Raw genomic sequence first — 18,163 nt, forward strand, 5'->3', positions numbered from 1 at the left:
TTGAGGGCACAGAATGTCGCATTTCAAAGTCAAGACAGCCTGCAAGGCCGCACCTTGGATACAGAAAATGCGATGTTCTTTGAGACAGAGCTGAGCAAAGGTCGCGACAGGTCCAGTCACTCTCTTGATGACTCGGAACAGTATGACAGAAGCGTTTCACAGCCGTCGACTTTCGCTGGGCTCAAGATGCTTGGAATAGGACAAGACCAAGGGATTGGCCAGTCGAGCCCAGCGCCCAAGCACCACGATCCACGTCAAGCGATCCTCCTTCGGCGCAAAAATCATCATTCAAAAGGCAGCTTTGATCAGCTCAGTCTGTACCAGTCATCTGGCCAAATCGACGCTCCGGTAACTCCAAAAAGCGATGAGAATGTAGAGGATGGGAGTCAAGGTGCGAACGGGACGAAAAAGAAAGTTGGCATTGTAGAAGTCATCTCTAGGGGATACAAGGCAGGCTTGTCAGCATCCAGACAGGCAGCTAAGGACGCAAACTGGAGACGTACAACAATAGAAGAGATCCCAGAACGGCCTTATCCAGAAGGCGAGGCTCGGAAATCCGAGATTGGGGTGGTACGTTGGCGGTACTCCTAAACCCAATTCATCAAACCATCGACGTTCTCACGCCCCACGATGCCCTCATCGACCATCTGCTCCAAAACTCTCGGTACGTCCGCAGTCCTCCCCTTCCAAGTATCCTTTGTCATCTCCGAACCACTCGCCACCGCCTTCAATATCTCAGCTACAACCGCCTTAGCATCCGCCGTGCTCCGCACCCCCAGCACACCAGCTTTCTCCGCATAGCTCCTGCCTCCTCGGTAGAAGACGCCAGCATTGGAAACGAGGGTCGGTCCGCTCTTAGCCCAAGCAGGCTTCGCGCCCTCAAAGAGCGAGATACGGAAGCGGAAGAGATCAGTGTCACCCCTTGCTATGAAGACATCGGCCAGTCGTGACGGAGACAGAATGGAAGTGTAGGGTGCGCCGGACAGTTTGGTGAGCAGATTTTGGGTCTGCGTGAGAGCTGTCCACTGGATGTCGACGTCTGTGCTGAATGTGGGTTCTGATGGTGTATATTGGGTTCCGTCTGCTAGTGCTGAAGCGAGATCCATGAGGGCATCCGCATATGCGGACTGTACGTTGATGGCTGCGAGATCGGGACTCGCGTTCTGCGTCACAGTTTGTACTAGACTGCCGAATATCTGCTCTACAGTCCCTGCGTACTCTGTCGATGTTGTCCTGGCACTACGGTATTGCATCTCCGCTACGCTAGCTTGGAAATTGGCAGCCGCGAGTATTGCATCGTCTTTGGGTGTTGTGGTTGCTTCTTCTGGCGCGGATATGGAGAGTGTAGGACCTGCTTTGGGCTCATCGACGGCTTTCGGAGCGGGCGACTTTTCGACGAGGTCTATGAGTGTTGGGATCTTGTTTGTAGCTGTATCTATCCCGTCCTGTGCTTTCTTCTCTATATTCGATAGATCTGTAGCGGGATTGTACAGTCCTAGTAATGTCGTTAAGGTACTGAGCTGTGCTGTGCAGGTTTCCAGGATGCTTGTTGGTGTCAGCGGCTCTTCAACAGTAGCCCAGTCTCCTGGTGTTTCAGAAGCCCCCGATTCGGTCTCCATGTCTTGTTCCTGAGTCTCCGCTGGCTGCTGACGCTCACCCTCCCAAGCCTCCTTGTACTCTCCCGAGGCCTCGATCTTGGCGATTTCGGCTTGCATCTGAGAGTACTCTTGCTGTTGGCTCTCTAAACATTTTGTGAGAATATCAAACGCCTCTTCAAGCAACGGTCTCGCGTCTTGCTTTCCGGCTGCTGGTGAGCTGGCTTCCAGACCTGCCTCTGCTAATGAGGTAAGTACTTGCGCAGCGTTGAAAAGAATGTCGGTATTTGTGGGGTTTAGTGAGATGGCGTAGCGATGCGACATCAAAGTCTCCTCTAACAGCGCAGTCCTGTTCCCGAAATGTGAGATGATGCGCTCATCTTCTGAGATGGTGTATTGTAGGTTCGCTCTAGTACCATTAGCATTGAGTGAACAAGCAGGCACCGCGACGACTCACTTGTTGTAGGCAAGATCGAATGATTGAGGATGACGCTTTAGGCCCTCATTATACGCATCTATCGCTCGGTTAAAGAAGCGAACAGCCTTCGCGGCGTCTCCTGCGCGCCATTTGCCTGCCGCCTGTTCGAATTCGTCCGCAGCCTCAAGGAAGTCGTTCTCAGTCTCCGGCTCCGGCGGCTTCACCTTGCCCTTTGGCTTCGGCTTTAAGAATTTCTTCGACGGCATACTGATGATCGGACGTAGTAGTGAAAAAGTTGATGCAGCGGTAATCTAGAAAGTGGTGTTGTTGTAAACTCAGGTATTCGCAGGTAACCGATGTTCAAGTGGCAAATTTGCGCAATTGCGTCTGACGATTGCTAAGCAATTGTAGTGTAGTGCGCAGAAGACGGCTTCCAAAGTTGTGCGCAAGCCTTGATATAACAGCACCTGCTACCAGTGCATTCCTTCCCGACGTGTTGGCTGCACCAAAACTTTCTGATTGATCGCCCCGCCCCCACTTGCCTCAGCCTCGCGAACGCAACTCTCCACGCTTCCATCACAATTACTTCAACTTTTCCACGTCAAAATCATCCCACAGCAATGTCTTATCGACCAAGAATCCATCTGCATTGAACGAGACACCTTCTTCCTTCAGCAGCTGCAGCTTCGAATCCTGGTTCTGGCCGCTGGGTGCTTTCTCACAGTCACCCTTGTACCCGCCAACGAACTGTTAAATCAGTACTGGAACTCACACGCAGATAGTGACACACGTACACCAGTACTGGCGATGCACCGATGGCATGGTACCTCTGGACAGAACGGATTGACGCGTAGCGCACCACCCACCGCGCGAGGAGAGCTGTTTAAAGCCTTTGAGATGGCTGCGTACGTTGTGACGCGACCCTCTGGGATCATCTGAAGGGCTGTATAAACGCGCTCCTGGTATTGAGTAACCTTCTGCTGTTTCGACATGTTGACAGTTGAGATGTGGTTGCATCGACGCGTCCTCCAGCGATGTTGATTTGGCGCGCGATCACGTGACGTGTTCTCAAATTGACCAACCAAGTGTCAGGACATGTCAGCCACCCTTATCATGTGTGCTACAGATCTTTGAAGCAGAAGAGATGGCGAGCGCAGGCGGAAATTGCAGCAAGCTTGCAACACAGCAAACCTCCTCGCCTCAGAAGGCTCCGCCGGAAGCTCTTGTGAACACTGTAAAATGACCGGAGGTGTGTCGAAGCGTACTCTAGAAAAAAGAAGGGAGATCTAAGGAAACCAATGCCCATGAGACGCATCACGAGCATACCAGAGAATGGTACTACAGGACATATCCTTGGCCGTTGTCTCAGTGCCTACGATCGCTCACATTACGACCAAGGAAGTCCCCGTCACACCCCGGACTTTCAGCTCTCCAAGAGACTTTCCGTGATCAAGAGACTTTCCGTGATCAAGAGACACACAAGATACGCAATGAGTCCACGCCGGCATCGGAGCCTTTTCTGAGGATGATGTAGGGCATACGAACGAAATGTGTGGACTCACCCGTGTGATCGGCCTCCTCACTTCGCACAACACACTTCAAAAGGATACACGCCCGATGAACTGCGACTAGCAGCGTTGCGAGGCGTTAATACTAAGAGTCACACTCGCCGACTGCCCTTTGGTCTCACAAGTGTCTCCGAACGGCTCAACGACCAGCCCGGTCCAGTATCTTTAAGTTTCGCGCTAGACAATCATCATCACTCTCGCACGGTCACTTCGCAACGACTTACTCAAGATTGGTACCGCAGCGGGCCGAGCTCCACCACATCTCACAGGGCTATACAGCACTTACGCCAGATGATTCGCAGAGGTTGAAGTAACCGCGCCGTGCCGCCCTCCCTTACCTGCTCTGCTCGATTCAACTAACGGGTGCGGCTAGAGCATGAACCTGGACGGGGTCACCATGGCTGATGGGCCCGCAGTGGTCACTGCCTTACAAACGCAGATTGTCACCAAAATATGTCATATCTTTGATCAGTCGGCGGCTATCAAGAGCTGGTGTTTGGATCGCAACCACAGCCTAAGTGACTAGGACGGACCTAGAAGTCAGGCATTGCGACATCAGAAACTAGTAACGTCAAACTATGTCTGGCACTGAATCGGTTTTGGCCAGATGTTCTAGACTCGACGACGCTGACGTATGTGTTGAGGTATGCAATATCTCTTTGGGTCCACCAACAACATTACGACAACCCTTCAGGTGAAGTGAACAGGCTACCAACATCTATGCTGATTAGGATCATCGAAAATTCACATCGGTCAAGCTTCGTGTCGCAATCATGGATGGGCAAGTGGTTTGCGCGGATGAGGCCTCTGAACCCCCTGCTTGTAGCCGCCGCAAGTGACAGCGTTGAAAGCCGGATGCCATCTCTCATTGGCAGTCGTCCTTCACCAGACTCTTCTCTATTCAGTAAAGCGTCGTCACATGACCGTCAAGTGCGGTGGCTACCCGTTTTTCTCACATTTCGCACATTGATGGCGTGCGAATGAGCGTGCAGAACAGGGATCACCAGGTGTAGTGGGATTAGGCGCGACCTGGGCAGTGGGACATGGCCGACAGAAAGCGGCCCTTATCCCGAATCGTGGATGAGACCGTTGCGATTCGCAGAAGAGGATATTTCCGCCATCGTAGAGAAAGGACAAGTTGTAATGTTCTTGATGGCTCGCGACCTACGAGGCTTTTGATGCGTTGTCAAAGTGGCGAGGGCGATCGGCTGCTCAGCCTCAAACTAAGAGCCGAGTTGATGCACTTAGCCACATCTCAGCTTGCCAGAAACGGGCCTTCCGGCTGGACGGCATAATGCCACAACCCCAGAAGCGCATCTGCAGGATTTTTCGCCAATGCATGAAAGTGGTCACGAGAATAGCAACAAGAGTTGCAGGAACCGTTGGACGTGCATTCGCGAAAATCGCTCAGAGCAGCATATGACTCTTCTGCATGGGCAAGCCGCCTGTTGCCCTGCGGGTCCTGATTGAACAGTCAGACAACCCTCGACGGTAAAAGGCTTCTCAACGAATGTGCGCTCTGTCCTGTTCAAGACAGGTGCATGCGAGCTCCGAGTGCCTGTATCGGTCCTTTTCGAGTGCGATAGAGTATTCGATGGCTGATCATCGCGTGCTTTGGAACAGCTGAGGATAGTTGGAGGCATACTATTGCAGCTGGAAGCGCAGTTTTGCAAACGAGTATCGTCGCGACTTGACGGGCGCACATATAGGCCTCTCGCTAAGCTTGCAGCCTCAGCTTCTCATGATGCCAGCCCTGTCACGAGACGAGCGTGAAAAATTGATAGCAAACACGAGGCTTCTGGTAAGGGTTGCTGAGTATCTGAAACGGCATCAAGTTGGTGGGTAAACGACGAGTAGGGGTAACCTGACAGCCAATTGGGCATTCCGCTTGGCTGGCGCCGCACAAGGTCTGTCTACGAATCGTCACCCACCATGGCCATCCAGCAACTCAACTGGCTGCCTTCTTCCATCAAGCCAGAGGCCTCCACCCGCCTATCCAAGCGCAAGCGCCCGTAATAGCCCACCATGTCTCCGTGCCGGACAAGCCCAACTTCGCAAGGCCGCCGGCGCCGGTTCTTTGCGAACAAGTCTACGCGTCGTGATGCGTCCGTCGCGACGTTATACATATGCAAGCCTACGCACCCCGCAACCGCAACAAGCGTCGAATCGCTCCTAACCAACAGATTGCGACGTTGAGCCTGCCAGAAACACTACACTATCGCATCAGCCAGGCCTACCTCGTTTGAGCATCTGGACTGGTCCTCCGTTCTCGACACGGCTCACCCGCGAAAGCCCCACTGAGGCGACTTAGGGTGCAAGCCCCGCGCTTGGACAGTCGACCCTGAGGGAGGAATAGACGGGACGCGCGAGTTGCCGTTGAAAGCAGAGTATAATATCACTCGTCGTCTCGTTGCTCCTTGTACGCATCGTTGTCGATTTTCCTGGTCCCAACTGCGAATCCCTGCACAGCCCCATCTCGGGCTTTGCCGCTGCGCCACACCCTACGATCTCGGTCCCGCCGATAGATGTGGCACACGAGAAAGAGTCGCAACAACTCACCGTAACTCTGCACGGGGACGTAGGACTGCATGTACCTTGTGGCTGGATGACTTATATTCATGGACTTGCAAACTCACGTCTTTGTAATATTTCCGAATCGCCACCTCCGTCCCGTTACTCTAGCCTTCCCGCCATCAGCCGCTCGTACATCACGGCTTCCCGAGCTGAAACTGCTGACGGTCCCAAACCTTCGACTGTCAGGTTACCCCACGTCAAAGCCTTCGATTTCAAGGGTCTCATAGGTGGATAAGCACATGCTTTCATGAATCTCTCGGCGTACACAGGGTTCCGTTGCACATCTACCCGGGCTACACAAGGTTACCCGAAATGGCTTCCTATAAGTCACACTACCCTCCCCCAAGGAGGACAGAGGACCGGGCGCCAACTACTCGGTTGCCTCAACGATCTGTCACCCCTACCACAACCACCTCACAACTACCCACCCCAGGCCAATCTAAACTGCAAAAGAGGAGGCCTTCAAAGGACGAAGAAGTGAACGCCAAAGTCTCGACGAGTCAACAAGGTCCCGCACAAGCACTTAGCTCGCGTCAAAGGAAGACCAGCCGGTCTACGCCTATGTTCCCTCAACACCCGAGTATCGCAAACTCGAAACCCTCACAACAAACATCGACTTCCCGGTTACCAAAGCTTGAAGTTCCTCCAAGCATACGCACACCCTCGCTCGCCTCAGGCTCTTCTGCCTCAACCATCGAGAGTCCTCGTTCGAATGTGCTCAGAAGGAAACAAACAAGTGTTGGGTCTGCAACTGGCAGGCAGGTTACGCGGATAAGAGACGGCTCAATTTCATCCCAAGATGATAGGCAATTAATGGAGGGAATACCCGGAGGATACAAGGATCCTTTCTCTGAGACAGTTCTGGGCATTTCGATACCGCCATCATCCAACATCTTCGCTCGTTCAGAGGCTCAGGTCGATTCCTACAGTAACCCACTCTACGACTATGAGATCGGCCCTACAGACATACTTCCTCTCCCAACACCGCAGTATGCACTCTCAGCGACGCCTTCGTCTCGCTACACGGATTCCCCTGGACCTTTCAGTGTCTCATCAACTCCTACGTCGATGTCGTCTTACTCTCCCGGTACAACGCTATCGAGAGCCTCGAATCGAACACGGCAGGCGAGCCCTCTGCAGAGCAGACCGCCAGTCACCCGACACAAGACTCCGGACGAAGTCAGCACTCGTCATCCCCACACACTCTCTACCGTCAGAGAGTCTTCCACCTCATCATCATCAGCAGCATCCACCGTTGTTACTGATGGCGCGAAACACAAGGACGTCCAGTCACCTAACGGTCTCGCTACTCTGCCACAGAGTCCTCGGACGTCTGATGTGATTCCAAAAGCAGAAGAACGACCTCGCATGCAGGCGCCCCCGGAGTTCGCTCATCTCGCCGATCAGTCGCCCGCGTCAATGCCAACATCAAGGCGACCGTCAAGACCCAGCAGAGATGGTACACCAGAATTATCGGGGCTCCGTGGCCCATCCCCAATCATCCAGAGCAATATGCTCAACTTCCCATCTCAGCACAAAAGAACCGCTTCATCGGAATCTAGGAATGGACTTACTGCTGGAAGATCTAAAATTAGTATTCCAGCCAAACCTTCTTCCCGAAATCCCTCGCCCAATCCTTCTTCAACATTGCCAGCAGCTACCAGAGCCCCAGTTCGTGGACCGACACCCGACGTTCAGCAAGATCGAAAGCCACGACGGACCAGCACCGGACCAGCACCAGCACCAGCGCCCGCTTCAAGCCCAAGTAAAACCTCTAGATTTGGGTTCTTCACGCGTCGTACCAAGACTGAGCCTACCCCAACAGCGAAATCTGAGAGCAAGCTTCACAGAAGAGGGCCAGCTGCAGGCACCGGCCACGAAGGCTATGGAAGATACGCAGTGAGAGGTCGAAGTGGAAGCTCAGTCAGTACAAACAGCATTGGCCGATCCGCCAGCGCCGGGACTACTTCTGAGAGCCTGGACAAAACCCCCTCAACTCGCAAGAGCAGCATGACTAGCACAACCAGCGGCGAGATGGACGACTTCTTCCTCAATCGCCTCGCTCCTGTCGTCATCAGAGGTACCGGCACTAGCTCGGAGCTGTCTCGAAGCCCCGAACCAATGCACTCCACTAGCAGTCTAGACGTCTCAGTTGGTCATGGATTGGAACTGAACAAGACAGTGAGCAACACATCTCAATCAGCCCTTGAGAAGAACCGACCAACATTGCTGCCTTCTGCTATGCCGGACAGTTCACGCAATGGATCCCCGATGAAGAAGATGACTATGGGATTGCGAAGACCTTCCGAGAGTGATGACGATACCAAGAGATCCTTCCTACCCTCCATGGCCTCGAAACGGACGTCACGAGCTCTACAAAGCGCACAGGGCCCTAGCGCACCGTCAGGATCGAACAGCCGGATTACTGGGAAGATCCGCAAGAACTCGATAAGCGAGACAGCCGCTGATATCAAAGAGGGCTCTTGGTTGAAGTCGTCCAAGAAAGGCAAGGCCGAGAAGGAAGCGCCGAAGCCTTCAAAAAGATGGAACTTCTTTCAACGTGCCCATGCCGGACCACGCGCCCCAACACCAGCTGCTCCTACCGCCAGCCCTTCCAACCAAGCAACTGTTTCTCGCTCTGTCGCACACTACGCGTTGATGGACCAGTCAGGGCTTGAATTGGACGACATTGAGCAGTTGATGCAGGAGGTCGATGAGGGGACTGAGAGCGCCCTCTCCGACGACGAACCAGGAAGGAAAGAGCGAATGCAGTCCATGCTGCTCCCGCCTAAACCAGTGTTGCCATCCACCCTGGCAGCACCCCGCTCGGCTTCGCCCAAGGTCTTTCTGCGCTCTGAAGCACAACAACAACAACCGGAACAGCAACAGAGCAAGTTGATCATCGACACGAATGTTCGATCCGTGTCCCGAAACTCTGAGCGTTACTCGCTGGGTGACCTGACCCCTGTTACGGACCTTTCTCGACCCTCATCACCGTTTCATGAACCTTCGCCGATGCGCGACGAAGGCTCTGCGCCGCCGCTGGATGTAGCAGTTCCCTCTCACATGCCCGAGCCCGAGCAAGAGCCAGTTCACGATGCACCCGCACAAGAAGAATTTGTTCTTCCTCAGAATCTTCCATCACCTGGTCCGCCGCCTACGAGCCCACCCCCTCGACCAAGTCGCTTGGCGCAAGTTGGCCGTATCCCTCAGGTCGTATCTAGTCGTCGTCAGGCACCTCGCCCGTCTTCGCGTTCGTTCTCTCGTCCTTTTGTGTCGAACCAACCTCGTCCAACAGCTCCCCCGCGAACATCTTTCGATTCCATTGGATCTGTTGTCGCAACTGCTGGTCCGGTGGAGCCATATCCTATTCTGCACGGTCTAACCGCTCTGACCCATGGATCGGCTATCGCTACTATTAGCCCTATGGAAGATGAGGCCAATCGTCGGACCGAGTTCTTCAAGTTCCCACCTCGTAAAGACTCCGAAGTATCCTACTCAAGTAGCTCAGGTATCTGGAGCTTTGCACCTGCTGCTGGTACCGCTGTCGTACCGAGTCCTAGCGCGCCGCTCTCAGACGATGAACTCTGGAACGAGTATGACGACCTGATCGATCAGGTGCTCTCGCCTGTCACCCCTCGCACGAAGGAAGACAACAACAGCCTTCGCAGTCACCCTTCTCTCGAGCCAATGCCTTTGAGACCCAAAGCCCCGCGCAACATTTCAGGATCAGACAATGATGAAGTTGCGAACCCCTCACTTCATCTTCGTCGCTCTCGTCTACTTGCTGTTTTGCACTCGACGCAGTCACCTACGTCGTCGATCTCTTTCTCGGAGTTCATCTCTGACTACGGCGAGCGCAAGATCAGCGTCATTGACCCTGTTACTGGCAGACTGAGCTTACCTTCCAGTCCTCAGCTATCGGCTGGGACTGCTACAAAGCGTTCGACTCGCTCCAGTCTCCCAGCCTCGTTGTCCCAGAGTGCTCGACAGTCCAAAGCCACCATTGCTTCAAGGTCCAGCAAAGATCGCGACAGTGCCAGCACCACCCATTACCGCGACACACGCATGATGGACATTGCCGAAAGCCAGGCGGACGGGCTCTTGTCGATGGCAAACCTTCGCTTTGGCGCTCTCATGACAAGCAAGTGGCTCTCTTTCGGACGCGTCTTGTTCAGCCCCGTGCACTTTGAATTGAAAGACCCAAGCGAGGACCGCGTACTTGTCATCGATGGTCTTGGCAAAGACTGGTCTTACTACTGCGCACTCACATACCCTGAAGCGACTGTCTATGACATGGGCCCCGATCCATCACCCACTGCATCAACCGAGGGCGCTTCTGAGCCATTGTCAACACTCAGCAACCACCGTCATATCTACCACCCCTCTCTCGGCAAGGCCTTCCCGTTTCCCATGCACTTCTTCGCCTGCGTTGTGCTTCGCTTCCCCACTGCACTTCCCTCGTCGGAACACCGCTTCATCCTGTCTGAAGCCAAGCGCGTCCTTAGACCTGGTGGGTACCTTGAGTTCTCAGTACTTGACATGGACCTAGTCAACATGGGCAACCGTGCTCGTCGCGCTGTTCGTGGGCTCAAGATGAGGATGCAAGTCGCAGATGAAAGCATTTCGCTTCGCAACATCAGTGACGAAGTCATGGCTGGCATCGGGCGCAAGGGTTTCGTTGAGTGCAATCGTTGCGTTGTCGGCGTTCCGGTTGCCGGCAAGCTACCCAACCTCGATGACGTCAAGCAAAACATCACGAAGAGGAAGGGCAGCACAGCCAGCTCTTCTAGCAAGACAAACAACATGCCTGCACCAAAAGGACCCAAGCCTGAAGTATCCTTCTCCGATCTGCTCAACGCCACCTCGTCCTCCGAATCGAACGATACCGGCATCACCGACATGGTGGCGCGCGTAGGTCGATGGTGGTACTCACGTTGTTACGAGTCGCTCGTCCTACCTGAGGCCGGCCAACCTGGCGCCGCTGCTTCCGGCAACCTCCTGGAGACCAGCATCTGGCGCGACCAAAGCCTCATCAACGAGTGCGAGAAGCGCGGCACTAGCTTCAAACTCCTCATCGGCTACGCAAAGAAGCCCGAGGTAGGCGTCCGACGAACCGTCAGCGTCTAAACATCATCTTCAATTCTTGCGAGCTGCGCTCTCACAGTCCTGGTGGCCATTTCCTTCACTACTACTCATAATGAGTTTCTTGTATTTATGGGTTTCACTGGCGTTCTGCTGCGTTCAAGCGTTTGACTTTCCCTTATACCCTCGTTCTGTTCTTCTTTCACTCAGCTTGCATAGCAAAATGGCGGCTTAGCATTACAACAACAACTACAAAGAACGGCGCAAGCCTAGACGCATCATCACGACAACGACACGCACACATCTATGTAATATCTTCTTCGACTGGGTTGGCACATGCTGGCATTGGACAACATTCGGGAGGAATTGAAAGTGAAGGGTGGTTTGGTGGATATAATACCCAGGGATGTCGATATGATATGAAGCGCTATGTAGATATGAAATCACGGTCGCTGATCAATACGAAGAATGAACACTATCCAAGCTCTACGTCATATATAACTACCAGTGACACTGTCAACGATGCCTGCAATGGTGTAAGCTTAAGGACTCCTCCACGCACTCACCGCTAGGATCAACAGGAACAAAGATCTACACACTACCCGCAAGATCTCCAGTAGTAGTAGTCGAAATCATAGGAACGCCGAATCCTCACTAAGGCCCCTGACCTCCGAATTCCAGGGTATCACTGCATAGGGCGAATGCAGTGAAGGAATGCGGACCACGTTCTCGACTGGGTGAGGGGTGATGTTGATCCTTGTCTGCAGCAAGTGACGTGCTGAAATGCACCTGCCCGAAAGCTCTTGACCAATGTTGTCCATTCTTGGACAATGGTGTCGCTTACAGAAGGAGCCCTGAAGGTGTTTTGAGGATATCAGGGTACTAGCGGGTGAGCTAGTACCCGCAATCCGCTGATCACATCCACACCTGCCGGCCAGCGGATGATCCGCACGGCAGCAAGCAGGCTGGTTCCGCCTCACCCGTAGAGAGATCGACTAGAGCTGACTGCCACGTTCTGTCAGAAGGTGACATCGTGCAACAAATGCGCATCTCTCAGCTTGGCCAGGTTGCCGGCTCGCGCTGATCGGATTGCGCGTCTACCCTGGCCATGCTCCAGTCTTCATCTTTGAGAGCTTCATGAGCGATAGGGTGAATAGCGGGTACCATTCGAGCAGTGCGATTCGAAGCACTGCAAATTTGCTCCAGCCGCAGCTATGAACTACTACACCGCCGGGGATTTCTAGGTCACAACAAGAGAACATAATTCCACGTCAAAACGATACGGATGCAGACTACCCCAACATCGGACTGACTCACTAGTGCCGGCCAGTCCGAATAACACTCCGGCAGCTGCGCTGTCCCTTCGCTTATGGTTGCTTTTTCCTCCCAAGGTTTCTGTCCACATCGAGGAGATCTGCCGACATCATCGCGTCCGCCATGACTCGAGTTAGCCTCAGGATCGTTCTCCAACTCGTGTTCTGACATCATCTGCAAATGCAAGTACATGCGTTTATGACAAGAGCTACGAGATACTGCCTCCTTCAGGCTTGGCTCAGTTCCAGTTCGCCGCGCCATCGCCAATGAGCTCCGTACATATACCGGATGCCCCAAGTTTAAGTTTACAATTCGACCAGTCGCATAAGCTACACGGCGATGGTGAAATCGACCTCAGCTTGTTCCATCAGTACCTCAAACTTCGACGTTCTACATTCGCTACTCAGGTGCACTTACGCAGTGTGATTCTCCACTTCCTGCAACTATGGAGCCAACAGACGAGATGGTAGCAGCATCCTTAGCTGGAATCCTGACTCTTTGTCGTGATCTGCGAAGGGATCCGCACCGCATAGTCCACTGTCAAGGTGACTCGGCGAAGTGTTGTTAGGACAGCACTGTTCTGATTTGGCTGATTCCAAGAGGCCCATTGCCATATAAATCTCTATCTTCCCAGGAAAAAGACAAAACCATTATCGAGAGCGAGTCTGCACTGCACCGCACTATACATTAAACTATACACAACATTTTCTCAACCTTCGTCAATTCACCAACCAGAAATGTCCTCAAACGACGTCAACAAGTCATTCTGGCTTGCTTACTGCGATGCCATCCGAACTCAGCTTGGAGATGATGCCGGCAACAATGCCGCCTACTTCTTTAGCACTAAACCTCAACGTGCACCACTCGCTGGTCCCTCCAGTTTGATCGATCCAACGTATGCCAATCAGGGCCTATACGAGATCGGCGACAGGCAATTGCGCACTGATAGGCTGTTCTACGACCCATCCGATACGAGCGGGAACTCATTCTCCCGTGAGCTTCTGACATACATGGATAACGTGGATCTGGCAAGCAATTCATCACCCACGTGGAAGAGAAGAATACTGATTCAACAAATTAGGGTGGTAATCCAAATTCTGCTCACGAAGTACGCGTGTACGAAGCAAAGATGAACGAGCGTGCAGCAAGATATGCTTTGGATGATGCCACAAGAAAGGCCAGAACACGATGGGAGGAGTACAAGAGATACTTGGCTGCTCCCGGTGAGACCTTCTTCTCTTGGAGCGTGCAGAATCAACCACAACTCCAGGCATCGGTGGCGCACTACAACAACGCTGTATCTCAAACCGACATGTGGACAATGCAAACCTATAGCGGCACCGCATACCCGCACATACAACACAAAAAGGGTATCCGAACTGCCGTTGATACCCCTCAATCCCACCCAGGGTAAACTAACAACCTATATAACCATGACTCAAAAGCTTACATCTGGTCCAGCTTTAACATGCCCGTCACCACCCTTGGTGCCCCGGACGCCGACGCCATACTGCAGCAAATCACAGCCAACAACGCCGTAGCACCACCCAATGCCGACTACTATGTCCCACTCTACTCTGCTCCGAACTACGCCGAGCAGGTGACGGATTGGTTGAGGAATCGGGGCGATACCAACAAGTCGCGCAGTGAAGTGTCTTTCGACTTCAACACCGGAAACAGCGTTGATGAGAATAGCTTCAACCACACGAATGGAGGCGGTGATCACTATGTGCCTTGGCTCTCTCTGGATGTCAAAGACGATCAATCGGAGGAGGGGACCGTGCTCACCGACGGAGATCAACTCCACACTACAATCACCATGTCTTGGGACGATCAATTCCGCGCGATTGACATTCAATCGGGAAGGTGGTACGTGCATCTTCCTTCCCTCCATCCACTCTTAACATATTACCCAGACAGTCGCTCACTCAAGACAAAGGGATGTTCGCGGCAACTCTACCTACAAACTCAAGAGTGACGCCCCAGACGAAGTCAAGGGTCTGGCTCGCGTCGTACAATTCGTCGTCGTCTCAAACCTCGCGTTCGAAGTCGAATTCTCTGGCGACGCGATCACAGAGTTTCACAGTCATGTTGGAAGCGGCGGGACCATTCGCCTCTTTGGTATTCCCGTTGCCGTCAACAGGGACGCGGACGGAGAGAGTGACATTACCCACACGGCTGATTGGTACCCCGATGAGGGAAGGCTGTCTGTCAAGCCTAAGCCTGACGCAGGTTTCGCTAGTGTCGTTGCGCTTGTTGGAGAGAAGGTCTGATGAGTGGACGCGAGAGTTGAGGCTATGGACGAGTGTAATAGAGGGATGGTCGGAGCGCTAGCTGCTTTCCAAGGTTGTTTGCGAAGTAGTCTGGTTTCTTTCTAGCATCTCACCTGTCATTTCCAGTAGTAGTATGTAGCTCCTCTTGCATTCAGTTGAGACAAATCGAAATCTAGTGCATCAATACAGTACGTGAAAAGGATTTGAAGTCACTCCCGAGGTCCCTTCCCCAAGCTTCTTTGGCGCGCCAAGTGCACTAAGCCTAATACACACAAGCGTCTCGTGTTAAAGGCCCATCCATCAACCAATCACTCCACCCATCTTCAAGCACCTCCACATCTTCACATTAGTCTTCCCTATCCTCCATCAGGCACCCTGCAGTCCCTCAAAGTCAGTTTGTCATTAGTGGAAAAGAGTTGGAACGCAAGCAAAAGAGCGGGAAAGTATAGGCAAAGATGAATCAAAACTTCCAGGGTGCGCCCGATCGGGAGGACATTCGGCTGTTGGATCAGCTGCGCAGTCAGTTGATGCCGATGATCAAGGGTATGGAACGGTTGCAGGCTGAGATGCAGTATAAGATGAGTCGGGGCGAGGTTGTAGATTGGTAAGTGAGCGGCTGGTAGTGAGTTCACGTTGGGATGCGGGTGTGTTTGTTATACGGCTTGGTCTCGCGTACGCGTCGTCTGGTTTGAACTCTTCACGTCTGATTTCTTTGCTACGCGCAATAAGATATCTCCGTTCATCATGTCTTTTTCAAGCCAGCCTTGACGTGCAGGACTTGGACTATCACCGTACCCGGTGAGACACCTGCTGACGAGATGCTAGGCCACAAATCCAACAAACAACCAGGACAGTAACATCCTACCTCAACTCAATCCATCTCCTCATAAACGGCGGCTACCGCCACCAATCCAAGCTCGTCACGCAAAAACATCACATCCCCTCCAAAGATGCCGCCGGCAACCCCATGGTCGACGCCGCAGGCAATGCAGTCCTCGTTGAGCGCGACGTGCGACGGAGAATGACCAGCATACAAGCCCTACCCACCAACACAGCAAAATTCGAGGCACTCCATCCATTTCCCAACCCTTCTTTCCCGATGAATGCCGGAGGTGGCATGGCAGCAGGAATGGCAGGCACATTGCTACGAAAGAGGCTAGAGCCCATGGAGGAAGGCTGGGTCGAAGAACGAATCCGCAAAGCGTCAGAGTGGTGTTTTGTACCCGAAGAATGGGGTATCGCGCCCCGCAAGCCAGATGCAACTACCACAACCACAGAAGAGGATGACGACGAAGACGCTGTGCCCGAGTCGGAACGACTAGACTCTGAAGCCATCCCTACTACCCGCGTCAAAAACGTGCTTTCCGCGGATGAGATTGTGGATCTCTGGAAACATGCGCATCAAGAGGTTTTCGATATCAAGTATCTCAGGCAGAAGTATCCGGCCAGTTACCCTGATCCTGGCGCGCAGGGTGCGGATGACGGTGAGGAAGAAGGCGAAGAAGGGGACGAAGACGAAGAAGAGGAGGAAGAGGAATTTGAAGATGTGATGGATACGTCTGGGGGAGCGGAAACGGAAGAGAAGGATGCTGCGAAACCAAAGGTGGTGAAGAAGAAGGTTACGGTGGGGAAGTTGCCGGTACATGAACCTGTGGATGGGGTACCGGTGCTTTCGCTTGGGTTTGCGCATAAGTTTGCCGAGATTGGTGAGGTGTAGAGGCACGATGAGGGGTACGGCAGTTTTGATACTATAGGGTTGAGATGAGTGTAAGCATGGTAATAGCGTTCATTCTAATAAAGACGCCTGGGGTATCATGATTCCTGCGCCTGACACCCTAGCCCACTAACAGAAGGACTGTGCATACGTCTACTCAGGTCTGAGCGCATACATCCTGACTGGGAACAACTCCCTCGGCATCCCTCTTTGTTGCTCCGTCGCCACAATCTTCAGTCCCGCCTCCTGAAACAGAGCCCTGAACGTCTTATCTGACCGCGTGACGCTCGAGTCTTCATCGTCGTAGATGTCCTTGTGGTGGATATCCGTAGACATGTTCTCCTTGACTATAATCCAGCTCCGACTTGTCGCATCTCCCTCTGCCGCCTTCTTGAGGCCTTCGCCACATCTCCGCATATAGACAACGAATTGGGCGTCTGTCAAGTGTCCCACACACCATTGGTTCCAGATCACATCGTATGCGCCCGGCTCTGGTATCCAGTCTTGCAACCCCAGGTTTATGACTTCTCCCACCTGGCCCTTGCCAGACTTTGCGTCTCCATCTCCGGCATACTCGCCGTTCCCCAGACTTTGTACCAGCTCGTCTGTGAACTTCTTCACTGGCTCTACTATATCCACTTGTTTACTGACGCCCAACAGCAAGCCTTTCGTTATACGTCCGATGCCCGCGCCACAGTCGGCGACACGCTCCAGAGGCGGTAGCGGCTTCTTAGAACCCTGCGCCTTGCCCCGGCGCAATTTTGTGAGGAAATTTGAAGAGCCCTGCAGATCGATGCGCGAAGTTTGGGGAAACCCGCCCAGCATGCCATTGACGTCTGGCGAGACGTTATTCCAGTATTCGAGCGAGTGCGCAACGTCTATCGAGGCATCGGGGCGTTCGGCTTCGGGGGTAACGGGCAGCGTCGCTTCTTCCACCATGTCTACGGTGGGGTCTGCGAGGGCGAGAGGGAGCGCGGCGAGTGTCTGCGGCAGTCTGAGTAAGTGGGTTTGTATCTTTGTGGTGCTGCCTCGCGACATTGTGTGACAAACGTTGGATTGCGGCCGGTGTGTAGTCGGTGGAGAGTCTTGGTTTGCGCAGGATCGGGAATAAGAAGATTGTTGGATGCGCGCGCGAGTTTCTCGTGATGGTGGTGGGGTAGCGACAGGGCTGTTGCCGACTCTGGACGCCGACGCGTCGCGCGACGACTGCCCAGCCCGCCTCGCCTACTCACCTGACGGCACGCGTCTGTTCAGCCCGTGGACCTCGGGGACGTGTCGCATCTATAGCCGTGGTTGATAAAGTTGATGAGAGCGGCCGATATCTGGAAGACGGATGTCTGAAACAGGCAGTTGCATGCGGATAAGCTAGGTACGGGCATCGATGGCGGGGTCCACACTATCAAGGGAAGCTACGGCTGTCCCGCGGGTCGTCATCAGCGTCCTACATGTCTGCAGCCTATAGATAGCTAGCTGTCTCCTCGCCGGCCTGGGAGATGTCCTGTCTCTACTCCGCCCTCACTCGCGCTTCACTTCGCTCCAAACCATCTGTTCCCTTCCAAACTTCCATACGCAGAGCTCCTAGAAGTTGTTACGGCCCCTTGTGGAGACACTACAGTACTCAA

The 18,163-nt window shown here is 53.4% G+C and overlaps 5 protein-coding genes across 5 annotated transcripts; 3 read left to right on the forward strand and 2 right to left on the reverse strand.

Annotated features, from left to right (window-relative positions):
• Positions 1 to 587: 587 nt before the first annotated feature.
• On the reverse strand, positions 588 to 2,279 carry J4E86_007552 (uncharacterized protein; the record flags this gene model as incomplete). The annotated part of the gene is made up of 2 exons (XM_051448071.1): positions 588 to 2,004; positions 2,053 to 2,279. The coding sequence occupies 2 exons, from the start codon at positions 2,277 to 2,279 to the stop codon at positions 588 to 590; spliced, it is 1,644 nt and encodes a 547-aa protein (XP_051301009.1).
• A 316-nt stretch (positions 2,280 to 2,595) lies between these two features.
• Positions 2,596 to 3,005, reverse strand: J4E86_007553 (uncharacterized protein; the record flags this gene model as incomplete). The annotated part of the gene is made up of 2 exons (XM_051448072.1): positions 2,596 to 2,760; positions 2,841 to 3,005. The coding sequence occupies 2 exons, from the start codon at positions 3,003 to 3,005 to the stop codon at positions 2,596 to 2,598; spliced, it is 330 nt and encodes a 109-aa protein (XP_051301010.1).
• A 4,714-nt stretch (positions 3,006 to 7,719) lies between these two features.
• J4E86_007554 (uncharacterized protein) lies at positions 7,720 to 11,285 on the forward strand (the record flags this gene model as incomplete). The annotated part of the gene is made up of 2 exons (XM_051448073.1): positions 7,720 to 8,054; positions 8,093 to 11,285. 2 exons carry the CDS (start codon positions 7,720 to 7,722, stop codon positions 11,283 to 11,285), a joined length of 3,528 nt encoding a protein of 1,175 aa, XP_051301011.1.
• Positions 11,286 to 13,291: 2,006 nt separating this feature from the next.
• On the forward strand, positions 13,292 to 14,827 carry J4E86_007555 (uncharacterized protein; the record flags this gene model as incomplete). Its single annotated transcript, XM_051448074.1, has 4 exons — positions 13,292 to 13,547; positions 13,700 to 13,964; positions 14,016 to 14,423; positions 14,494 to 14,827. The coding sequence occupies 4 exons, from the start codon at positions 13,292 to 13,294 to the stop codon at positions 14,825 to 14,827; spliced, it is 1,263 nt and encodes a 420-aa protein (XP_051301012.1).
• A 455-nt stretch (positions 14,828 to 15,282) lies between these two features.
• J4E86_007556 (uncharacterized protein) lies at positions 15,283 to 16,544 on the forward strand (the record flags this gene model as incomplete). The annotated part of the gene is made up of 2 exons (XM_051448075.1): positions 15,283 to 15,431; positions 15,653 to 16,544. 2 exons carry the CDS (start codon positions 15,283 to 15,285, stop codon positions 16,542 to 16,544), a joined length of 1,041 nt encoding a protein of 346 aa, XP_051301013.1.
• Positions 16,545 to 18,163: the final 1,619 nt, after the last annotated feature.

Source organism: Alternaria arbusti (assembly GCF_024043155.1).
Source record: "Alternaria arbusti strain BMP 1465 chromosome Unknown scaffold_10, whole genome shotgun sequence".
Taxonomy (NCBI): Eukaryota; Fungi; Ascomycota; class Dothideomycetes; order Pleosporales; family Pleosporaceae; genus Alternaria; species Alternaria arbusti.